The sequence below is a fragment of the Astatotilapia calliptera genome, chromosome 22 (genome assembly GCF_900246225.1).
Source record: "Astatotilapia calliptera chromosome 22, fAstCal1.2, whole genome shotgun sequence".
In the NCBI taxonomy this organism is placed as follows: domain Eukaryota; kingdom Metazoa; phylum Chordata; class Actinopteri; order Cichliformes; family Cichlidae; genus Astatotilapia; species Astatotilapia calliptera.
This window is the reverse complement of record NC_039322.1, coordinates 14,460,005-14,479,609: the sequence shown is the minus strand read 5'-3', so window position 1 is coordinate 14,479,609 and position 19,605 is coordinate 14,460,005. Positions and strand designations below refer to the sequence as shown.

General features: G+C 40.2%; 1 protein-coding gene across 2 annotated transcripts in view; it reads right to left on the bottom strand.

Annotated features, from left to right (window-relative positions):
• csmd3b (CUB and Sushi multiple domains 3b) overlaps positions 1–19,605 on the bottom strand; it is a 403,942-nt gene that overhangs the window by 21,995 nt on the left and 362,342 nt on the right. The window contains exons 52-60 of one of the 2 annotated variants that reach the window (XM_026157423.1): positions 19,407–19,553; positions 16,993–17,181; positions 14,539–14,724; positions 14,177–14,371; positions 13,318–13,491; positions 10,181–10,354; positions 3,593–3,766; positions 2,619–2,804; positions 2,121–2,294 (exon numbers count right to left, since the gene is read on the bottom strand). In XM_026157423.1, coding sequence (XP_026013208.1) covers positions 2,121–2,294; positions 2,619–2,804; positions 3,593–3,766; positions 10,181–10,354; positions 13,318–13,491; positions 14,177–14,371; positions 14,539–14,724; positions 16,993–17,181; positions 19,407–19,553 — 1,599 coding nt within the window. Of the gene's footprint in view, positions 1–2,120; positions 2,295–2,618; positions 2,805–3,580; positions 3,767–10,180; positions 10,355–13,317; positions 13,492–14,176; positions 14,372–14,538; positions 14,725–16,992; positions 17,182–19,394; positions 19,554–19,605 lie in introns of both variants that reach the window. The other variant, XM_026157424.1, reaches the window with a different exon arrangement.

Below are 19,605 nucleotides of genomic sequence, written 5' to 3'. Positions count from 1 at the left end.
CAGGGTTAGACTCAGGACATGGTGGATAGATTATTACTCTTGGCTAGTTTGGGAATCCTAGGTGTTCCCCTGGAGGAGTTGCCTACGGAGAAGGAGGTCTGGTCCCCTGTGACCTGGCCCTGCATAATTGGCAGAAGCTGGATGGATGAATTGTTGGATGGATGGATGAAGGTACTTAGTTTTCCAGTAAGCACAGATTAAGGAATAGCTCAACATTTTGGAAAATGCATTTTTTTGCTTTGCACTCTTCTTTACAGCTTTCAGCTAATACCTTAGCATTAGGACTCCGGATACACAGGATAAACATTGGCCTGGCTCTGGCCAAATGTAATGAAATCCATCCAACGCTTTGAAAGAGGAATTAATACAGCATTTCATTTGTTCAATGTGAAAAAGGATTTAAGAGTAAAAGTGACTATTTGTGACCTACTGAAGTGGCACACTCAGTGTCCTGTGAAATCACACCTTTCTTTTACTTGAGGTTTTTGTTCGGATCAAGCAAACAGTAGAGGGCATAGAGTTTTTTAGGTTTTGGAGGTTAGAGGCTTGTTTAACCTTTGAAGGGAGAAAAGCTGTTTCACCAGCCTTCCCAGTTATAGCTTCATTTTTAATGGACAAACCTGTGAGTGGTTTAAAAAATCTTGTGTAGCTCTCAGCATGACAGGACGTAAGTGTAAAAATCCTAAGATGTTCAGGTATTGCTTAAAGCTTCTGCAGATGGTAGACAACTACAGTTTGGCTCAGTTATGAAACCCAAGTCATGTTCAATTATACAAATTCAGCCAACTCTGAACTGTTAATAAATAAATTCCAAACAGGCTGAAACTCTCCCTGGCATGCTGATTATTAGAATACCATAGGCTGTTTGAATACTTTTGTTAGAAACTGTGGCATAACAACTTGTTATTTTCAGCATGGCAAAAGCCAAGGTCTTTCATTTCATAGGCCTAATAAATAAATATTCAAGATAAGTGGCAAGGTCGGCTTGTGAATTGAATTTGCAAATCTAAGATCTTTGAGAGCCAAGTCTCAAGTAGCTCTACGCTCACAGCCTGAAAATATCATCAAATATCACAAACAGCATCACTTCATATATGCGTTATCTCATCAGCTATCATCAGGCAGAATAACAGAACAAGCTGTGCTGCTGTTGGACTGAACTCTCATGTCTGCAGATCTTTGGTATGGACCTGCCAGGTGAAAACATGAATCACCGCTTCTTAAACTATTACCCTGCCTCACTCCTCAAGTCTCCCTGGGCAATTGCTGTAAATAACAATGTATTCTTAGTCAACTCGTCTGGAATGCATTTTCACTCAGTTTGTTATATAAGCGGCAGCTGGGAGCCTCTCAGTCTGGAGAGCCACAATCATGCCCCCAGCAGGCCAACTGAGTGTCACATAACTTAGATGGTTTGTTTACACATGAGGGAAGGTAAGGAGGCTTTCTGTCTGGAGAGACGGTCTAGCCCAGTGAGTAGTGAGATATGCATATACAGCAAATACAGCAGAGACTGAAAGCTTGTGTAAAGCACTTTACAGAACAATGAGTGTTGCAGCTACACTCCACAACATTGTAATAAAATCCACTCACTGTAGAAAAGGAAACACAGCTAATACTTGAGAAAATGCAAAACTACAAATTAGCTGAAATATTTCAGTATTTGAACATGTACTTTAAGAACCTACTTACTTTACTACACTGTATCGATCATATCATAGAATCCCTCATAAAAGCAGGTTAAACATTTCTGAAACACAGTGAAACTGGCTCATGGTTAGTTGACCAGAAGAGAAATGCACATGGTTAAGAGTCCACGACTGAGGTGACTGTAAGTGTGGGGTAAAGTTAATCTCCGGAGCCCTTTTAACAGACAGATACTGATATACTCTCTTTTCTAGTGCCAAGTCTTCCTTCCATATGTTCACCCATCCCTTCCATTATCCCTGACTGAAAGGTTCAGGAAAGTGTCTGCTGGATATAAAAGCATGAAGCTCTCCGCACTTCAGTCTGCATGTTTAGACGTTTCGATTTTCATCTACAACTGCTATCTATATATTCGTCTTTCTGATAGGGTGGACGTTAAAGTCTGTGTATTCAACAGAGGTTAAAATGGTTACCAGAGCAGAATGGCATGGGGGCACTCCACATCCCATTGAGCTGACAAGTCCGGGATGATTCTCCTTTCAGCTGTCTTCCGCCCAGACAAGAATACCGAACCGTTGAACCAAATGTAAACTTATCTCCGCTCAGCACACCGTTTGGGGGAGAGCCGGGATGACCACAGTCTACGACTAGAGAGCCACAGAGGAGAGAAATGAAGAAAACAATGGATGACTCGTTTTGACTCAGCAAAGCTCTGTGAGAGGAGGTGCAGCTACTTCTGTCAAGAACTAAGGACAGATTAAAAATATATGCAAGGATTAAGGATTAAAAAGCTGACATGACACTGCTTGCTAGGCTTTAAGGGAATCTTAAGAGTAACATATAAAAAGAAACAAAATGAAAAAGAAACAAAATGAAAAAAAAATGCAAGAATCATTTCAATAAATTCCAAACCCAGTCTTGCTAAAATACTGTCTTTCCAAAGATTGTGAGGAAGAGAGAACGATACTAACCTATGCATTCAGGTAGCGGTTTGTCCCATTGTCCAGTAGGTTGACAGGTCAGTACAGGTGATCCAAACAGGTAATACCCAGGATTGCAGTCATAGAAAACCACTGTGCCAAAGGTAAAGTTGCCATGCTCTATTTTGCTCTGCCGGATTGAGTTGGCTGGGATACCTGGATCAGAGCAGTTGACCACTATACACAGGGACACACGCAGAGACACACAAGCACAAACAGACACAGAGACAGAAAAGCATGTGTTATTTGGCATGAACCAGAGAGGGCAATCTCTCTTCCCCCTCTTCATTTTCCCTATTTGGAAAGCGGTTTTGCAGAGTAGTATAAGGCAGACCAAGGAGGACATGGTGAAGAAGGAACAAAATATCAGACGTGGAGTTTAGGAGGGTTAATGCAGTAGATGCTAAGGGATGAAAGGGTGGTCAGGCAGGTTTGTCTGTAATGGATCCAGAACTCAAGCAGGGTTATGGCTTGTTATCAATGTGCTGCATTTTAATTTTACCCAATTCATTGGCACTTTATTCTGTAAACTGGGCAGAAGGCCGGTAGCTTGTGTACAAACTCGTGCGAGTGAAGCAATTTGAGTTGCTCTGACTGTTATTTGGACAATCAGGGTATGAGATTCATAGCTTACTGAAAAAAAGTTTTTATTCTTGAGACTGGAGCCATGAACAGGTTAGACATATGTTGAGCTCTAAATCTACCTCGAAACTTCATCGAAATTAAGGGAAAAAAGATGTATTTTTATCAAGAAATGTAAGTTTTCTGTTACGATGGTAATAATAGAGGAGATTAAGCTGAACAAAGTTAGAGGTAGAGTTGAGGTGGATACAAATGATGGGGATAAATGAGGATGGTTGCTACTGGAGAAGGCACTAACTGTAAATAAAGAAAGAGACTAAGGTGGTATTAAAGGTTGGGGATAAATAAGGTTAGGGGTGAATACACTTAACTTTTCTCCCCACCTTTACACGTTGGGGGTGGGTGGCTCCATTGGCGGTTAGCCTGGCACTGAGCACGTGCAGGCCCCTCCATTTCATAACCCCGATTACAAACAAAGCTGACCACATCGTTGAGATTGAAGCCGTTTCCCACCGTGCGGCCATATATGGGGCTTCCTGGATGGCCGCAGCTGATCGCTAAGGGAAAAAGTGTAAGACAAGAACACGTTTATTTGCACGCAGATTTGTTTCTACAGAGTGACACCATTCTGTTGTTTTTCATGTTGATGTGTAATCCCATGATAGGTTTTTTTCAATGAGATAATTAAATCCTTAAAAAAACATATGCTGAGATCTATGATTTGGTGTTATTTACTAAAATAGTTGAAATATTTAGTTTGTAGCAAGCAATTATTGAACAGAAGTAATCAGTGCATTTGCTTGGGACTGTCTTCACTCTTGATAAGCCACATTTAGTGTACTTACAGCTCTGCCAGTAACACCGATGACTGTTTTGTTAATTTTTCATCTTGTTAATTGAGTCATTGTATGCTATGAGAAAAGAAGGAGGCCAAGGACTAGTTAGTGTCAGAGCCACTGTCCACAATGAGATGACGGACATCAGCAAGATGGCCACAACCGACTGTATGCTTAGTGAATAACTCAAGCAGCAGAAACCCAAGAAAGAGGAGGAAGGAGAAGAACCATCATGGAAGGACAGGCCCTGCATGGTATGTACCACAGGCAGCTAGAGGAAGTGGCTGACATCTAGAAATTACACCAGTTTAGACAAAGCTGAACTGAAAGACAGCACAGAGGCACTAATTATGGCTGCACAGGAACATGCTGTAAGTTCAAGATCCATAGAGGCTGGGGTCTACCACACCAGGTAAGACCCCAGGTGCAGGCTGTGTAAAGACGCCCCTGAGACAATCTTGCACATAACAGCAGGGTGCAAGATGCTAGCAGGCAGGGCATACATGGAACACCATAACCAAGCAGCCGGCATAGTTTATAGCAACATCTGTGCTGAGTATGGCCTGGAAGTCCTTAAGTCAAAATGGGAGATGCCCCCCTAGGGTGACTGAGCTAATTTCCTGTGGGACTTCCAGATACAGCCAGATAAACTGGTGATGGCTAACCAACCAGACTTTGTAGTGATGGAAAGGCAGAGGAAGACGGCCGTAGTGACAGACGTAGTGATACTGAATGACAGCAACATCAGTAAGTAGGAACACCAAAAGCTGGAGAAGTACCAAAGGCTCAGAGAAGAGCTCGAGAAGATGTGGAGAGTGAAGGCACCAGTGGTCCCAGTGGTAATCGAAGCACTAGGTGCAGTGACTCCCAATCCCAATCCTGGGCCATTTGACCTCAGTACATCACATGATAGAATGGGGCTAGGTTTCACAATGGGTTCACCCGAAACCTTGGCTGATTATGACCCACACCCGTTTTCACACCTTGGCTCGTGTGATTAGGTAGAGGATCAATAGGGAGTCCATGACACTCTTGGGGACACTCCCATAGGGCTTAAAATCTGGGACTCTCCACCAGTTGCTCTTAGAACTGAAAAAGCTTCTCGGATGAGAGATGAAAAGTCTTCAAGGAAACTTAAAGAAGTCCAGATGCTTTTCTTTCCAAGCTCCTTAGACTCTCTTAGGCAAACTTTCATCACTTTTTCAGAATGAGATCATTGCCCTTCTGAAAATTGAAGCTTTTGCTAACAGACTCTTTTCATATGATACTGGGTGGTGGATCAAAATTTGTTTTTACATTGTTCATAATTACATCAGTTTTGACAAGTTCTCAAACATCACTGAATAAAATACAGCCCCAAACCATGATATAGCCTCAACCATGGTTTACAGATAGCCGTAGATACTGTTGTGATTTTCCTGACCTACTCCATAAATACTGATGACGATTTAAACAAAAGTTTAAAATTTCTTTCTTCTCCTTTTAACAAACAGCTACCCCACCCCCACCCCACCTGCCCAAAATCACCAACTGTCATCCAAAAATCATCAGACATAATGACAGGACTGAAAATGAGAAACTGAAAAAGAGAAACTTTGAAAGACTTTCACAAAGCCCGGAGCACTTTTGCTCTAGACCACTTAAAAAGCTGAAAGAAACTCTGGCGCCTAGGAGATATGAGGAGTGGCTCAAGACCTCTGCACTTGTAGCTTATACAATACATCCCAATTGTAGCTTACCCACTAATGTCATTCACATACATAACTTTATACTGCAAAACCATTTCGTACCACTTGTGTGTCATTCTCTTACTAAATTGCAAAAATCCAATCATGTAAAATGTACTTTTAGACATCAAAGCTACGGAAAGATATAATCTAAACCAGACATGAAGATCAGAAGATTTGTATTTCTGGCTCGAAAACCACATCAAGTGCAGATTTGGGCCAAATATGTATGCCTTTCCTACAGTCATTCATAAATATTTATGAAAATGTCAGATGACTGAGAAGGCAAAGCTGGGATCCTAATTTAGGGTCATTATTTTGGAGATATTAGGTCTCACCATCTTCTGTGTCAGAACTGAGTGTGCACTGTTTGCAATCGTGCATCATAATTGTTCTTCTTGTTTCATCCACTGAGCCTTCTCGGCGTTCATGTGATGTTTGCGTAAACAGGCACTTTAGTGTTACTGCCAGTCACTCTCTTATCTACCTCGCAAACTACAAACCTTTAAATTATTTGGAGAGGAGAGGAGTCTAACCAATGTAAAAGAAAAGGAGTTGGTGGTAAAACACGGTGAAGGAGAAAGTCAGGGAACAGAGAGTAAGAGGACACTAAAGGATGAGAAGACAACAGGGAGAAAGAACAGCTAAGGTGAGGAGAGCAGAGCAGAGCAGAAATAATGAAGACAAGAGTAGACGAGAGAGGCAGGAGGCAAAGCACTTGATCAGGAAGAATCAGAAGTTTGTTTGCATGCCTAAGATACAAATTTATCTGACACCATCAGCATGCCCTGCAGCTACACACACACACACACACACACACACACACACACACACACACACACACACACACACACACACACACACACACACACACCATAGTCTCATTACCATTCTGTGTTTGTGTCTCTAAACAAGAGCCTCTCATCTCCATAATTATAGTATAATTTGGCTGTAAAATGATTTCCCTCAATAACTCCTGCATGAATAACCTCAATAAAAACAGCATAGCACTCCGAGATATGCAGAATGATACAGACACTATCTGGACCACATAGACACAGATGAACGCAAAGAAAAGCATATAATAAAGGCCCTATTTTGTACATTGTTTGTTGTTTTATGAGTAATAATGAAAAACAAATGCTCCGTCTACTCTCGAATCATCAACACTGTGACACCACCTCCGTTTTGTAAAGACTGTCTTAATTTAGGGAACAAATGGGCTGCCTCTTTCAGGAAAAGGTGCCCTTAATTGGCTTCATCATCACCACCTCAAATGTGCCCTGTGTGATGCCTAAAAACCTTCACTATGCTCACAGCAAGTAACCAATTTTAGATTTTCACAGTAGCCTGGGCAAGTTAGGCCACTCTGTTTTATTCTTAAACCCAACTACTTATCTCATTTAAGGCATACTAGCATTTTTAACCCTCTGGCCCGATAAGATTTCTGGTGAGAAGCCACAGTTACTCAAGTCTACTCTGTGAATACTTCGAATGAGGATAGCTCTCAAACAATATTTATGTACTGGCTGTAGTAAAAATAAAAGTAAGAAAAAAGTCCCAAATATCTATATTTCTTTTTAAAATTTGATCTTACTGACAAAAACTAGTAGCGACGTTGGTGGTGCATTCGTACACAGTGTTAGAGGTAATGCCACTGCTGGTCATGATTACTGAAATATTCATTTTGCTTTTACGCCATCTTTAACTCAAACATGCATCTACTGTTTGAAACTACAGTACAGTTTCTTAACACTTAGAGTGTTAACTGTTAGCTGACAAATATACTGCTCAGATAAATTAAAAGAACACTTAGAAAACACATCAAATCTCAATGGGAAAAAAATAATGCTGGATATCTATACTGATATAGACTGGGTAATATCTGGGGGGGAAAGGATGCCACCTTGCTTGAAAGAAATGAAAATTATCAACCTACGAGGGGCTGAATTTAAAGACACCCCAAAAATTTAAGTCAAAAAATGATGTGAAGTTTATTAAAGCACCTACACTACAAACCCAGTGGTTTGTATGGGGCCCAAGTGCTTGAAGGCTTGCCCGACAATGTTGGGCCTCCTAATGAGATGATGGAAGGTGTCCTGGGGGATTTCCCCCGACATCAGCAGCGGGGCACCACTGAGCTCCTGGACAGTCTGAGGTACAACCTGGCACCTTCGGATGGACTGAAACATAATGTCCCAGAGATGTTGTGTTGAATTTAAGTAAGGCAAACATCCTCCAGGAACTGTTCACATAGTTCAAGAGGACATGCATTGTCGTGCACCAGGAGGAGCCTGAGACGCACTCCACCAGCACAGTGTGTCTAAGGATTTCATCCCGACACTTATACCCGATACCTGGCAGTCAGGAAAGATAAAGGTCTGTGCATCCTTTCATAGACATGCCTCCCCATAACTGACCCACAACCAAATAGCATAATGTTCTCGAGGGCTTTTCCACACCCTTTCATGTCTGTCATATATGCTCAGGGTGAACCTGCTCTCATCTGTGAAAAGCACAACGTGCCAGGGGTAACTGCTAACTGGGCTCCATGGTGCCGGGCCTTGAGCACAGGGCCCACTAGAGGACATCGTTCTCTCAGACCACCCTTATGAAGTCTGTTTCTGACTGTTTGGTCAGCGACATCCACACCATTCAGTGGCCTCCACCTGTAAAACTATTCCTGTTTTGGGGGTTGTCTCATTGTTAACAAGCCCCTCTGCTACTTAACTGACCAGATCAATATCCCTGAAGTTTTACTGACTTCATTCTATATGCTGATTAAAAAATGTTCCTTTTATCTTTTTTTAGGATCTGAAGCTTTATAGAAAAAGACTCTCTCTGATAGTTGGGACAAAAGTGAGTTTAATCCTGTGCATAATGTTCTTCTTCATCTTTCCCACTGAACAAAACCTACAGTTGTTTTCAGCATTAAGGCTTCACTTAATGCTGAAAACCATATAGCCATACGTAGCCATGTCGCTACATGTCTGCTCTGCTGCTTTAAGGGCAAATTTAAAGAGCTTAAATTTGAGGTAATTGTGTTTCATCTGAAAACAAAGAAAAAGATCTCAAACTATATTTCAAAAAAGGAAAAGTCTGATTCGACCAAATTCCACTTACTTAAAATTTGAATGATTTACTTGGTGATCTGGATTTCGCCGTATTGGGATTGCTCCCACATCATCATAACTAATGTTAACTAATACTTCAGGTTAACTGCAACTCTTCAGCTTCCCTTTTATGCTGTCATAAGTTTGCAGCTCAGAAGAATAACACTGAAAAACTATGATGATGAGATATGTTTGCCTTCAGTGCTTTCTGAAAAAATTGTAAACAAATGGAGAATTTTGTTCATTTTGGGTGTTTTTAACCAGGAGTACTGACATTACCCCCAAACAGTGAAGTGTATGTAAGTAAGTTTATGTTTCATATCTAATTCTTATAAGATCTGTATGACAAAAATCCAAAATTGGGTTGTCTGAGTATAAAATTCCACATGGTGATCCGGCTGTTAGCACTGTTGCCTCACAACAAGAGAGTCCTGAGTCTGAATACACCATGTGGTCAGGGTCTTTCTGTGCAGAAATGCATGTTCTCCCAATGTCTGCGTAGGTACAAGCAGTGGGGTTAAGATAGGTGTGAATCTGAGTGCAAATGGTTGTCTGGACTGGAAACCTCTCCAGGGTACAGTAGGTACAATTATAATAATGAAAAGGAGATCATCATGATATAAAATTATGTCATCAGTAGTTTTTACTTTCACATGGGACACATCCCCATAAAAATCCCGTGTTTGCTTCCCTTTTGGACTACCTTGCCTGACTTCTTAAAACCAGTCTTTTCCAGTCAGTTTCACAGAATCGCTAAGGTATGACATCAAAATTCAGCAGTTGCACTGATGACCCAAGAAAAATATCAATCATAATCTAGAAACAGATAGATCATTCATCACATTTACCAAGACAATTTGCATGTTTTGCTTTGGCGTTCTACTGCAACACCTTACAAATGTTGTCTCACATAGAAGATCTTAATTTGTCAAACACGAGGCCTTTTTCATTGGTATGCCTCCAAAGTGATTTCTAAGATGTATGATATTGATTCTTCAACTCCACAGGCAAGCAAAACATCCAAAATTTAAATGAACTGCTGAGCTCTTTATCAAACCCTTCCTCCAAATTGCCTCTATTTGACTTCATTTTTTTTTGTTATCTGTAGTAGCAAACAGCCAAATTCGTCATAATTTTCCTGATCATGCCTCGGTGCTAAAAAAAAAGGTTTTTATAAGGAGTTAAAGTAATAACCACGGTAACCACTATAGACGTCTATAGTGGTTACCGTGGTGTATTGTGTGACAAATACGTGTCAGAATCTTTTTCAGAGGTGAGCTCATGTGTTTTCTTACGTATGCAGATGGGTAGCTGTCCAGACCACTGGTTGTCTTGGAGACAGATACGGACTGATGAGCCTATTAGTCGGAACCCAGGGAGACACTGATAAACGACCGTATCACGGTAACCAAAGTTTTCCCCGATAACCTGGCCGTTCACAATGCCTTCTGGGATTCCACAGTGACCAGCTGCAAGAGAGAGATTGTGGGAGGGGTCAGACTGCACACACTAAAACAACTTCATTCATTTGCACTTTTAGTATCTAAAATTTGATTCCTGGTTGTCAACATTTCCACAAATGTGTCTTTTGTCTTTTATTGCATTGTATTTACTTATTGTTGTTGTGAGCAGGTGCTATAGTGGGTGGCTGTTCGGCAGATATTCAGATAGTTAAAAATTTAATATACCCGTTTTATTTCATCCATAAAATGTCTCTTGGGGTTATATAACAGCTTGGCTTAAGGGCTTGCACACCGAATCAGTTTCATTGTGTGATTCTAAGCAAACACAGCAAATTGGATCAGTTTCTGCGCTATGATCAAGGCTCAGCTGCTCTGTTCCCACTTCAACATTTTCACAACTGTATTACTGCCCTTTCTAACACTTTCAGTGTTCAAATGAAGGCATCTTTGTGCTTTTAAACAATCAAACTTGGTAAAAACTTAACAAGCGACGTGTGGGGCCCTCTTTTCTCCTTGATCAGATTCATTCACGGAGGTCTGATTGATGCACGGAGCTACCCCAAAATGCTTTAAAAGGCGTTCCACAAAGTTAAAAGAGAATGTGTATTTTCTGCTCTCAGGGATTTTGAATTGAGTATTGATTTTGTTCTTTACAGTAGATAAAACCTGCACCGTGTCCCTGGTGTCAGCAAATGCCAACGATTTAAACACAGCCAGGGAAGTGGAACAGAGGAGAAATGAACGGGCTGCCTGATAATAACTTGCCATTTCAAATTCTGTTTGAGGTGTAGATTACAGAGGTTAAAGGGCACTATTCAAGCGGGTTACACGTTTTACTTTCCTGACTATGTTGCTGAAAACTGTGTGTTGGCAAATAGGAAATCAGTTTAAATTTACAAACAAAATTACAAAGTTAGAGCAGACAGAAATCATTTCATTTCAAGTAATGTATCACACAACAACACACCTAAAAAAGAAAGCAGCTTAAATGTGGGTTTTTTGGTGTGTTTGTGGGGGGGATTATGGGAAGGAAATAAAGTTCACATTTTTTGCTTTTTAGCCTTAACTACTAAAAATGGCATAAATAACTACAGTTGTGCATTTTTAATTTGCAAAATATGCACAGTGAAGGCAAATCAAGGCTAATAAGAAAAGTCATTGAAGGAAAATGCTGTTTATAGCACTTTTCAGGACTTGGTTTATTTATTTCTTGACAGAATCATGCCTCCTCATCAGTTTAGGTTAAGTTTCATTGAACCATTCCTTTATAAATTGCATCTCATATCCCCCCTCAGCCTGTGAAGTATTCTGGGAAGCGCTGCCTCTACTGAGGTTTCACGAAGAAGTGACAACATCGTGTGGTAACATCTGTTACCTCTGGCTGGCACGCTGACAGAAGAAAGCTGCGGGGTTGGCTTTTTTTCTCTGGATTATATAAAAAAAGAAAATTCAAAATGAATTTATAGTGAGTGCACAGCAGCAGCTTGCTCCTGATAGTTTTGCCTGTGTGGTGGACCAGGTCAGAGAGAAGCAGCTGTGCAGCCACACATGAGGAGGAAGGCACATACCTACAGTCGATACCTGCTCTCATTAGATTGACTTGAAAAATCACATCTTTGCAGCTCCGTCTCTACTGGAGGTGTTTCATTGTGTGTGCGAGTATGTATGTAGTGCACTGTAACAAAAAATAATTTCCCCCAGGGATCAATAAAGTATTCTGATTCTGATTCTGATTCTGTAAGCCCAAGGCTGAATATTAGTGTCTAGATATACAGGGTGGGCCATTTATATGAATACACTGTAATAACATGGGAATGGTTGGTGATACTAAAGTCCTGTTTGTGGCACATTAGATATGTGAGGGGCAAACTCCTCAAGATGGGTGGTGACCATGGTGGCCATTTGAGAAACTGGTTCAGTGTTGGATTTGCCAAAATGTGGACGCAAGAAAACTGTCACTAATGAAGAACCATCAGTGGCTATCCTAGCTTCATTCAGCAAGAGCCCACAGCGTAGCACTCGCCGCATGTCACTGGAGAGTGGCATTAGTCGAACATCCCTTCGGCGGATATTAGCTACTCACAAATGGCACCCTTACAAGCTCCAGCTACTGCAGCATTTCAACGAGGATGACCCAGATTGGCACACAGAATTTGCAGAATGGGCAAAACAAAAATTGGAACAGGACCCTCAGTTCACGCAGAAGATTTTGTTCAGTGATGAGGCAAACTTTTATGTGAATGGTGAAGTTAACAAACAAAACCACCGCTATTGGTCTGACACTAACCCGCATTGGATGGATCCCTCCAAGACTGTTGGAACAACAAAAGTGATGGTTTGGTGTGGTATATGGGGTACAACCATAGTGGGTCCATTCTTCATCAATGGAAACCTCAAGGCCACTGGATATTTGAAATTGCTACATGATGATGTGTTTCCCTCTTTATGCACTGAAGCTGGCACGCTCCCTGAGTTTTTGTGCAGCACCTGAAACTACGGATACTGGATGCCTCTGCTGGCATTTCTCCTGCGGTGTTGCTATCAGTGTGTGAAGAGTGGGAGAAGAGGGTTGCATTGACAATCCAACACAATGGGCAGGACATTGAACACATTTTACAAGTGGTCAAAAACTTGTAAATAACTCATGAAAGAATAAAGTCACGTTGAAACCAAGCATACCATCGTTTTTCTTGTGACATTACCAATAAGTTTGATGTGTCACATGGCCCTCTTCCTATTGGAAAAACAAAAGTTGTATCCAAGATGGCCGACTTCTAAATGGCCACCACGGTCACCACCCATCTTGAGGAGTTTGCCCCCTCACATATGCTAATGTGCCACAAACAGGACTTTAATATCACCAACCATTCCCATGTTATTACGGTGTATCCATATAAATGGCCCACCCTGTACTATAATTTATATTATAGTATATCTTTCAGCACACTCCTGGAGCTGTTGGTACATACCTAAACATCGTGTTTCAGTTCCACTCCAAAGCCCAGATGACAGGCACTCTCTGACAGCTGACCCCACCAGCATGAAGCCAGCATCGCAGGTAAAAATGGCTGTAGCACCGAATGTTGTCTGAGTACCAATCTTCTTTCCATTGGGTGGGGATGGCAGCTCACCGCAGGAGATAACTGAAACACACGGTCAGGCACAAGCAATTTAAAAGCAGTTGTGCACCAGTTTAGCACCAAGTTAATTTGTGTAGCTGCTAGAGCTCATTGACTTCAGTGAGAAATGCTACCAATGCTGGCAAGCTGTTTATCAGGTAAATTTGGTGCCAATAGTGTTTTTCTCTCTTTTTTTTTTCCTTTTCGTCCTCACACATCGAAAGGCCTGGCAAGGAAAATAATAGCAAATCTCAGAATGTCACAGAATTCTTTAAAGGAAAATGACATTGACTCAAAATGTCACAGAATCCCCACAGAAGAAATAATAGATCATATTCAGTTTAGAAATGTCACTGTGACTCTTCTGAGTTAGATAACAAATTCAAAGCATACAAGTTTTCTTTGTAAATAACTGTCGTCACATTAGTAGAAATAAGACATTAAAATATATTTTAAATCCATTTAAACTTTGTAAAACGGCTCTGTTCTTGGCAGAAATTTTGAACAAAATCGTCAAAACAAGTATGAATGTGAGTGAATGAATAGTGGTATTGTAAAGCGCTTTGGGTGCCTTGAAAAGCGCTATATAAATCCAATCCATTATTATTATTATTATACCTCTTCTTGTTTGAATTCAGGTGTTTTCAGACCCATTGCTACAGGTCAGTTTGTGAAATTTCTTCCCTCCTTGATTATCTTTGTCGCTTACCCTGACAGTGCGGCCTTTCATTCCTCCAGCTCCAAACTCCGTTGGATAAGCACTCGATGTGGGCGGGGCCTAGCCTGTAGTATCCCGGATCACAGGTGAACACAATACGTGTCTTGTATTCGTAGTGTGACCCATTGACAATCCTCCAGCGGCCATGCTCTAGAGAGAACGACCCGATGCTGGGACATACTACCACTGCAGAGTCAGACAGTATGAAGAGGAAAATAAACCATCATGAAATCTGAATGAAGAACACATATTTTCTGTCGGTTTGCTATATTCATATATGCTTACATTTGCGATGATACTCAGATTTGGCATTCATTTTGTTGATATTCTGCCGGTACGTGGGTGTTACTAACCAGAACATCGCGGCATCTTGTTGTGGTTGCTCCATGTTCCATCAGGCTGACAGATGGCTGACGTCAGTTCTTTACTGGAGAGTCTGTACCCATCGTTACAAAAATAGGAAACTCTTGTTCCGACGGAGTAGTCAGATGTTAAAACGCCGCCGTTTATAGGAGCCTTGGGTACCCCGCATGAGACAGCTAAGGGAGGATGGATGCACACTTGTAAGATGACAACAAGCACACAGGCACAGAAAAACTCAAATGCACAGTTATGCCTGTCATATAGGCAGGTTTGATGTCTACCTTTGAAATGTTTATTCGGAATCAAAAACCAGCAAATGTTTTGTATATCTGTAAATCAGCTCCAAGATGTACTTTTATTAAGTTATTAAAGTAAAAATAAAAAATAATAATCTAATTAATTTTCACCAAACATCCATCTTGCAGAACTTTCCATATCATGGCTTTAAATACACCGTTTTGTAGAGCACTGTGACATTACTCAGATTCCACAATATGTTATACATCCTTCATTTGACTCTCTATTGATGGCAGCTTTGAGCTGTGCCTTCCAATTATTGTTTGAAGCATGATGATATTGTCTACAATATCGCTGGAAACATCGATGGCACCAATTTTTAGATATGGTTTAGTAAATTCTGAGAATACAAACAAAAACGAGAGAAAAAGAAAGTAAAAAAAAAAAAAAAGATTAGCTGCAATTACAAGTTGTCTTCTACATCTATAAGCTATACATGTAGAAGACAACTTTTTAAAAACATCTTTAAAAGGTTTCCCTTTTTATTAAATTAAAATGAAAAAAAAAACCCCCACTGCTATTATATTTACTTGGTCAGTCTATCAATCTCTAAATAACAACAAATTAAAGGGTTTGTGATTTTGTGTTGAGATGTGACACCTAAGCTATATCTGTTTATCCACGTCCATACAAAATTGGAAACTGTGCAAGTGCAATAGCTGTGTTTCAGTGTAATATGGGTATGGATTAGAGATGCCACGATACCACTTTTTTATGTCCGATACCGATATCATAAATTTTGATATCTGCCGATACCGATATGAATCCGATATAGTGTGTTTTAATCAATAAAACTGTTTTTTAAATATCTTGCTGCATTTTGTATAAGTTCATACTCAAGTTTAAATAAACAACAACACTAAAGCTATTCTGTTATACCTGTATGTAAAAAATACAAAAAATATTTCATAGTTCAGCAATACTGATCAATCTAATAAACTTAAACCTACTCCATCCCCCCTATTCTGGTATTTTAAAGAGTAGCAGAAATATTAAGCAACCTAACAAATAGGGTTGCAAACTCCCAGCAAAAAAAAAAAATAGGGAACCAACACCCACCTCATGATGCTTAATTGACATAATCAACTTTAATTTGATGCAGTGTGAAAAAAAAAATGCACAGAAATAAATTATTTTTCAAGAATAATTAAATAGATTCAACATCTTTCTTCTACAGAATTGCAGACTGCACAGATGGTATCTTCCCAAAGGAAAAGGTACTATAGCTTACTAGGGTATATTAGACTTAACAGTTACTATATACAGTAACGGACTTCTATATATTTTACACAAGATTAAAACTGGGTGTAAGATTCAGATAATTATTTATTAAAAGCTAGACATTTTAAAATAAGAATAAGAAAGAAAAGTATGTCTTTGTGCCCCCTTTTTCCTGTTAATGCCCTATCGGCCCCCCTGGCTAAACTATGCTAGATCCGCCCCTGCACAGTTACCAGCTGTCAGCTACGTAGAAAAAGATCCTCGAGTAGAAAGTAATATTAAATAAATTCTAACAACAGCTTATCAAGCTTAAACGTGCTGCTGCTGTTCAGCCGCTGGTTTCCTCTTTCTGGTGCAAAGTGGACCAAAAACAAAGAAAAGAGATGGATTCGCGACAGAAAAGCCGATCAGCTGATCATTGATCAGTTTCACGATTGAAGTAGCAACAGGAGAGGGAGGGAGAGAGAAGAGGCACTCGCTCCATATATCGGTTGTTAACCTTAATATGGAAATGCTTTACAAACATTCAGAGATGAACTTTTACACTTGCTTTACTTCTCTGTTCTATCACGTGAGCACACTGCTCCAACGTGCTACGGTTATGAGCCGAGTTACGCCGTGTCGTAAGTTTTGTGAGGTGCTTTTTTGATATTTAATGGATCGAATTACATTTTTTATTTCTCTCCGATATCCGATCCAGTAATTTACGTCAGTATCAGATCGATACCGATACGTAATATCGGAACGGTCCATCTCTAGTATGGATCAGAGTCAAAACAAATAGTCTATTTCAGGATTTTTGCATTATTTTTGAGTATCCATTTCATTTCATTCAATGGAATTTACTAATGCTTTTATTCCAGATACTAAATTCTTCAGCACAGTTGTATCATTTCTGCGCACTTTCCTCACAGAGACAAACACACCTTGGCACGCAGGTACAGGAGAATCCCACGCATGGTAGCCAAGTGATGTGCGGCGGCAGGTTGCTGTGGCGTTGCCTATGAGACGGTATCCACGGTCGCAAGCCCACCTCACCACGCTGTTAACGTGACCGCCGCTCTGTGAGGAGATGGAGCCGTGGAGCGGGGAGTCTGGGGTGGAGCAGTACAGAGCTGCAGTGGAAAAAAGCACATTTGAAAAACAAGGATTTGAAATTGCTACAGACCGGGAGGGTTACTGTCATCAACAAAGAAACTTGCACAATAAACACAAAAGAGGTAAAGCTCATTCAGTAGATAGTGCTGCACTATATCTGCATGCAGGTATGCACCATTATAAAGGTTAGCAGTAATAATAGATTCACTAGCAGAGATTCTCACATGTCTGCTATTATGAAATTACAAAGGTTGAGATAATTTCCTGAAACTTGTATTAATGTGAGTCACTACTTATTTATAATACAACAGGATGTCGAGCAAAAGAAGACTAATGGACTTTGATTTTTCCAAAATGATCATGTACAAGACGTGCTTTGTGATTTGAAGAGCTCGATGCTTTGCCTCAATGAGCCATGAATTAGAGAAAGGAGTCTAATTAAAGATATTGATGGTCATGTTCCTAACAGGTCTCATACCTTTCCAGGCGATCTTAAAAGAAAGTTTTTCACCCAATTAGGAGCCATGTGACAACTATATGAATGTCAATTATAATTACACATAGTCGCTCTTGGCAGAGCCCTCTCACTGAACAACCAGCGAGTGCAGTTACAACGGACATGAGACATTACTGGACACACCGCCCGCAAAGTCATTGATTGCTATAGGTAGCTTTATTAAATATTCTTAATAAAGGGAAACATTAATCCTCTACGACAGACAATAATGGCATCTGGAGGGACTCGTGCTGCAACTGCCAAAAACCTGTCAATTTTAAGTGGACCTATTAGGCTCATTTCCACCTCCACTTTCAGTAAGTATCTTTATATGATTCACACATCTTTTTATGTATATATATATATATATATATATATATATATATATATATATATATATACACACACACACACACACACACACACACACACTATTCTTGGTCTTATTATATCAATATTACCCAGACCTTGGTCCACAGTGCATGGTCTGTAATTCTCCAAACTGGGCAAGAACCCCACAACAACATCTTAACTTGTCTTATGTATTAGTGATAAGCCTGTTTTGTCCCTCTAGTATGCTACTGCCCCAGTATCTGTGTGGTTGGGTTTTGAACCAAAATAGTCTGAGACCACTTAAGAGTTGTGAGGGTTTTTTGTTCACCCCTTTTTTCTTGGGGTAGAATCAGTGCCAGGGAAGTTTTGTACAGTTTTGTACAGTGATTTCTAAGTAAGCATGTCTGACACAGTTTATTTCTAAAAGCACTGAAAGTTTAATCAGCATATAGCAAAGCAGCCAGTTGACAATATCTCATCAGATGGTTCTTCCCCTGTACTAGTTTTAAGATTGATGGCATTAAACTGCTGATTTTAATCTCACATGGATGTTTTTTATAATGACAATAATATGTTGAGAAAATTTTACTTTACTACCTGACAAGAGGACTAAATTTTCTCATTGTAATTAAAATTTCATCACATTATGTTTTCTCAAAGGAGGAAGTACACTCACCGTCATGCACTGGCTTGATTTTCCAAGTTAAAAACATAGCCGAAGTTGAACCCCGGTATTAGTAGGCTTACAGCATATGTTTAACATTTCTTGCAGATGCTCACATTAATCACCGCCACCAAAGAAGGTTACCGAGTGTGAGCGCGTTTAGCTTTTTTTTCCTGTTATTTTTCTGCGCATAATTCATCATACAGTGCAGTGGTGTTTCAAAGGTTAAAGAAACAACCTCCTGGCTAGAGTATATGGAGTGAATAAGCAAACTAAACTGGTAAAATTGTCTCCTCCCCTTTAACTGTCAAAAATGTCCTTGAATAAGGCACTCAAGCCTCATTACCCAACAGTCTAAAGCTACTCAGCAGGCCCAGGTGCGAGATTGCCTAAATGCAAAGCTTGCTGTAAAACAGCATCTGTGCTCATCAAGATGTCTTCACACAGATAAAACTTAAGAACTAACCTATAACGCATTTCAGTAAAGTGCTTCAGGAGGCAGACAGAAGTTTGCTAGAAACATATGTTAAAGATAGAGAAATAAGGTACAGCGAGATATTGTGATTTTTTTTTTCACGAACTTTCTTCCCATAAGCTCTCAAACTTTCACATCTTTAAATATTTATTGTGCAAATTAAATGGTACAAACAGCTCCTTCTGTCTGCCTCTGTCTGCTGTTGTCCTTATTTTCATGCATTATATTAAAAGTAGTAGTAAAATAAAGTTGGGATACATACTTTGGTACTCACCAACATAGCGAATTTTGAAGCCTTTCTTGTTTGTGCCATGGTCTGAAGACCAGCGGACTAGGAACTGGTGTCCAGAGGTTGTGAGGTTAAAGGGTGTTGGCAGGTCACCACTAAGTGTCGCCAAGGTGGGGCTGTTGGATGTGGGACCTGACAGGGATTAAGATAAAGTGAAAGAGATGGAATAATGGAGAGAGAGACA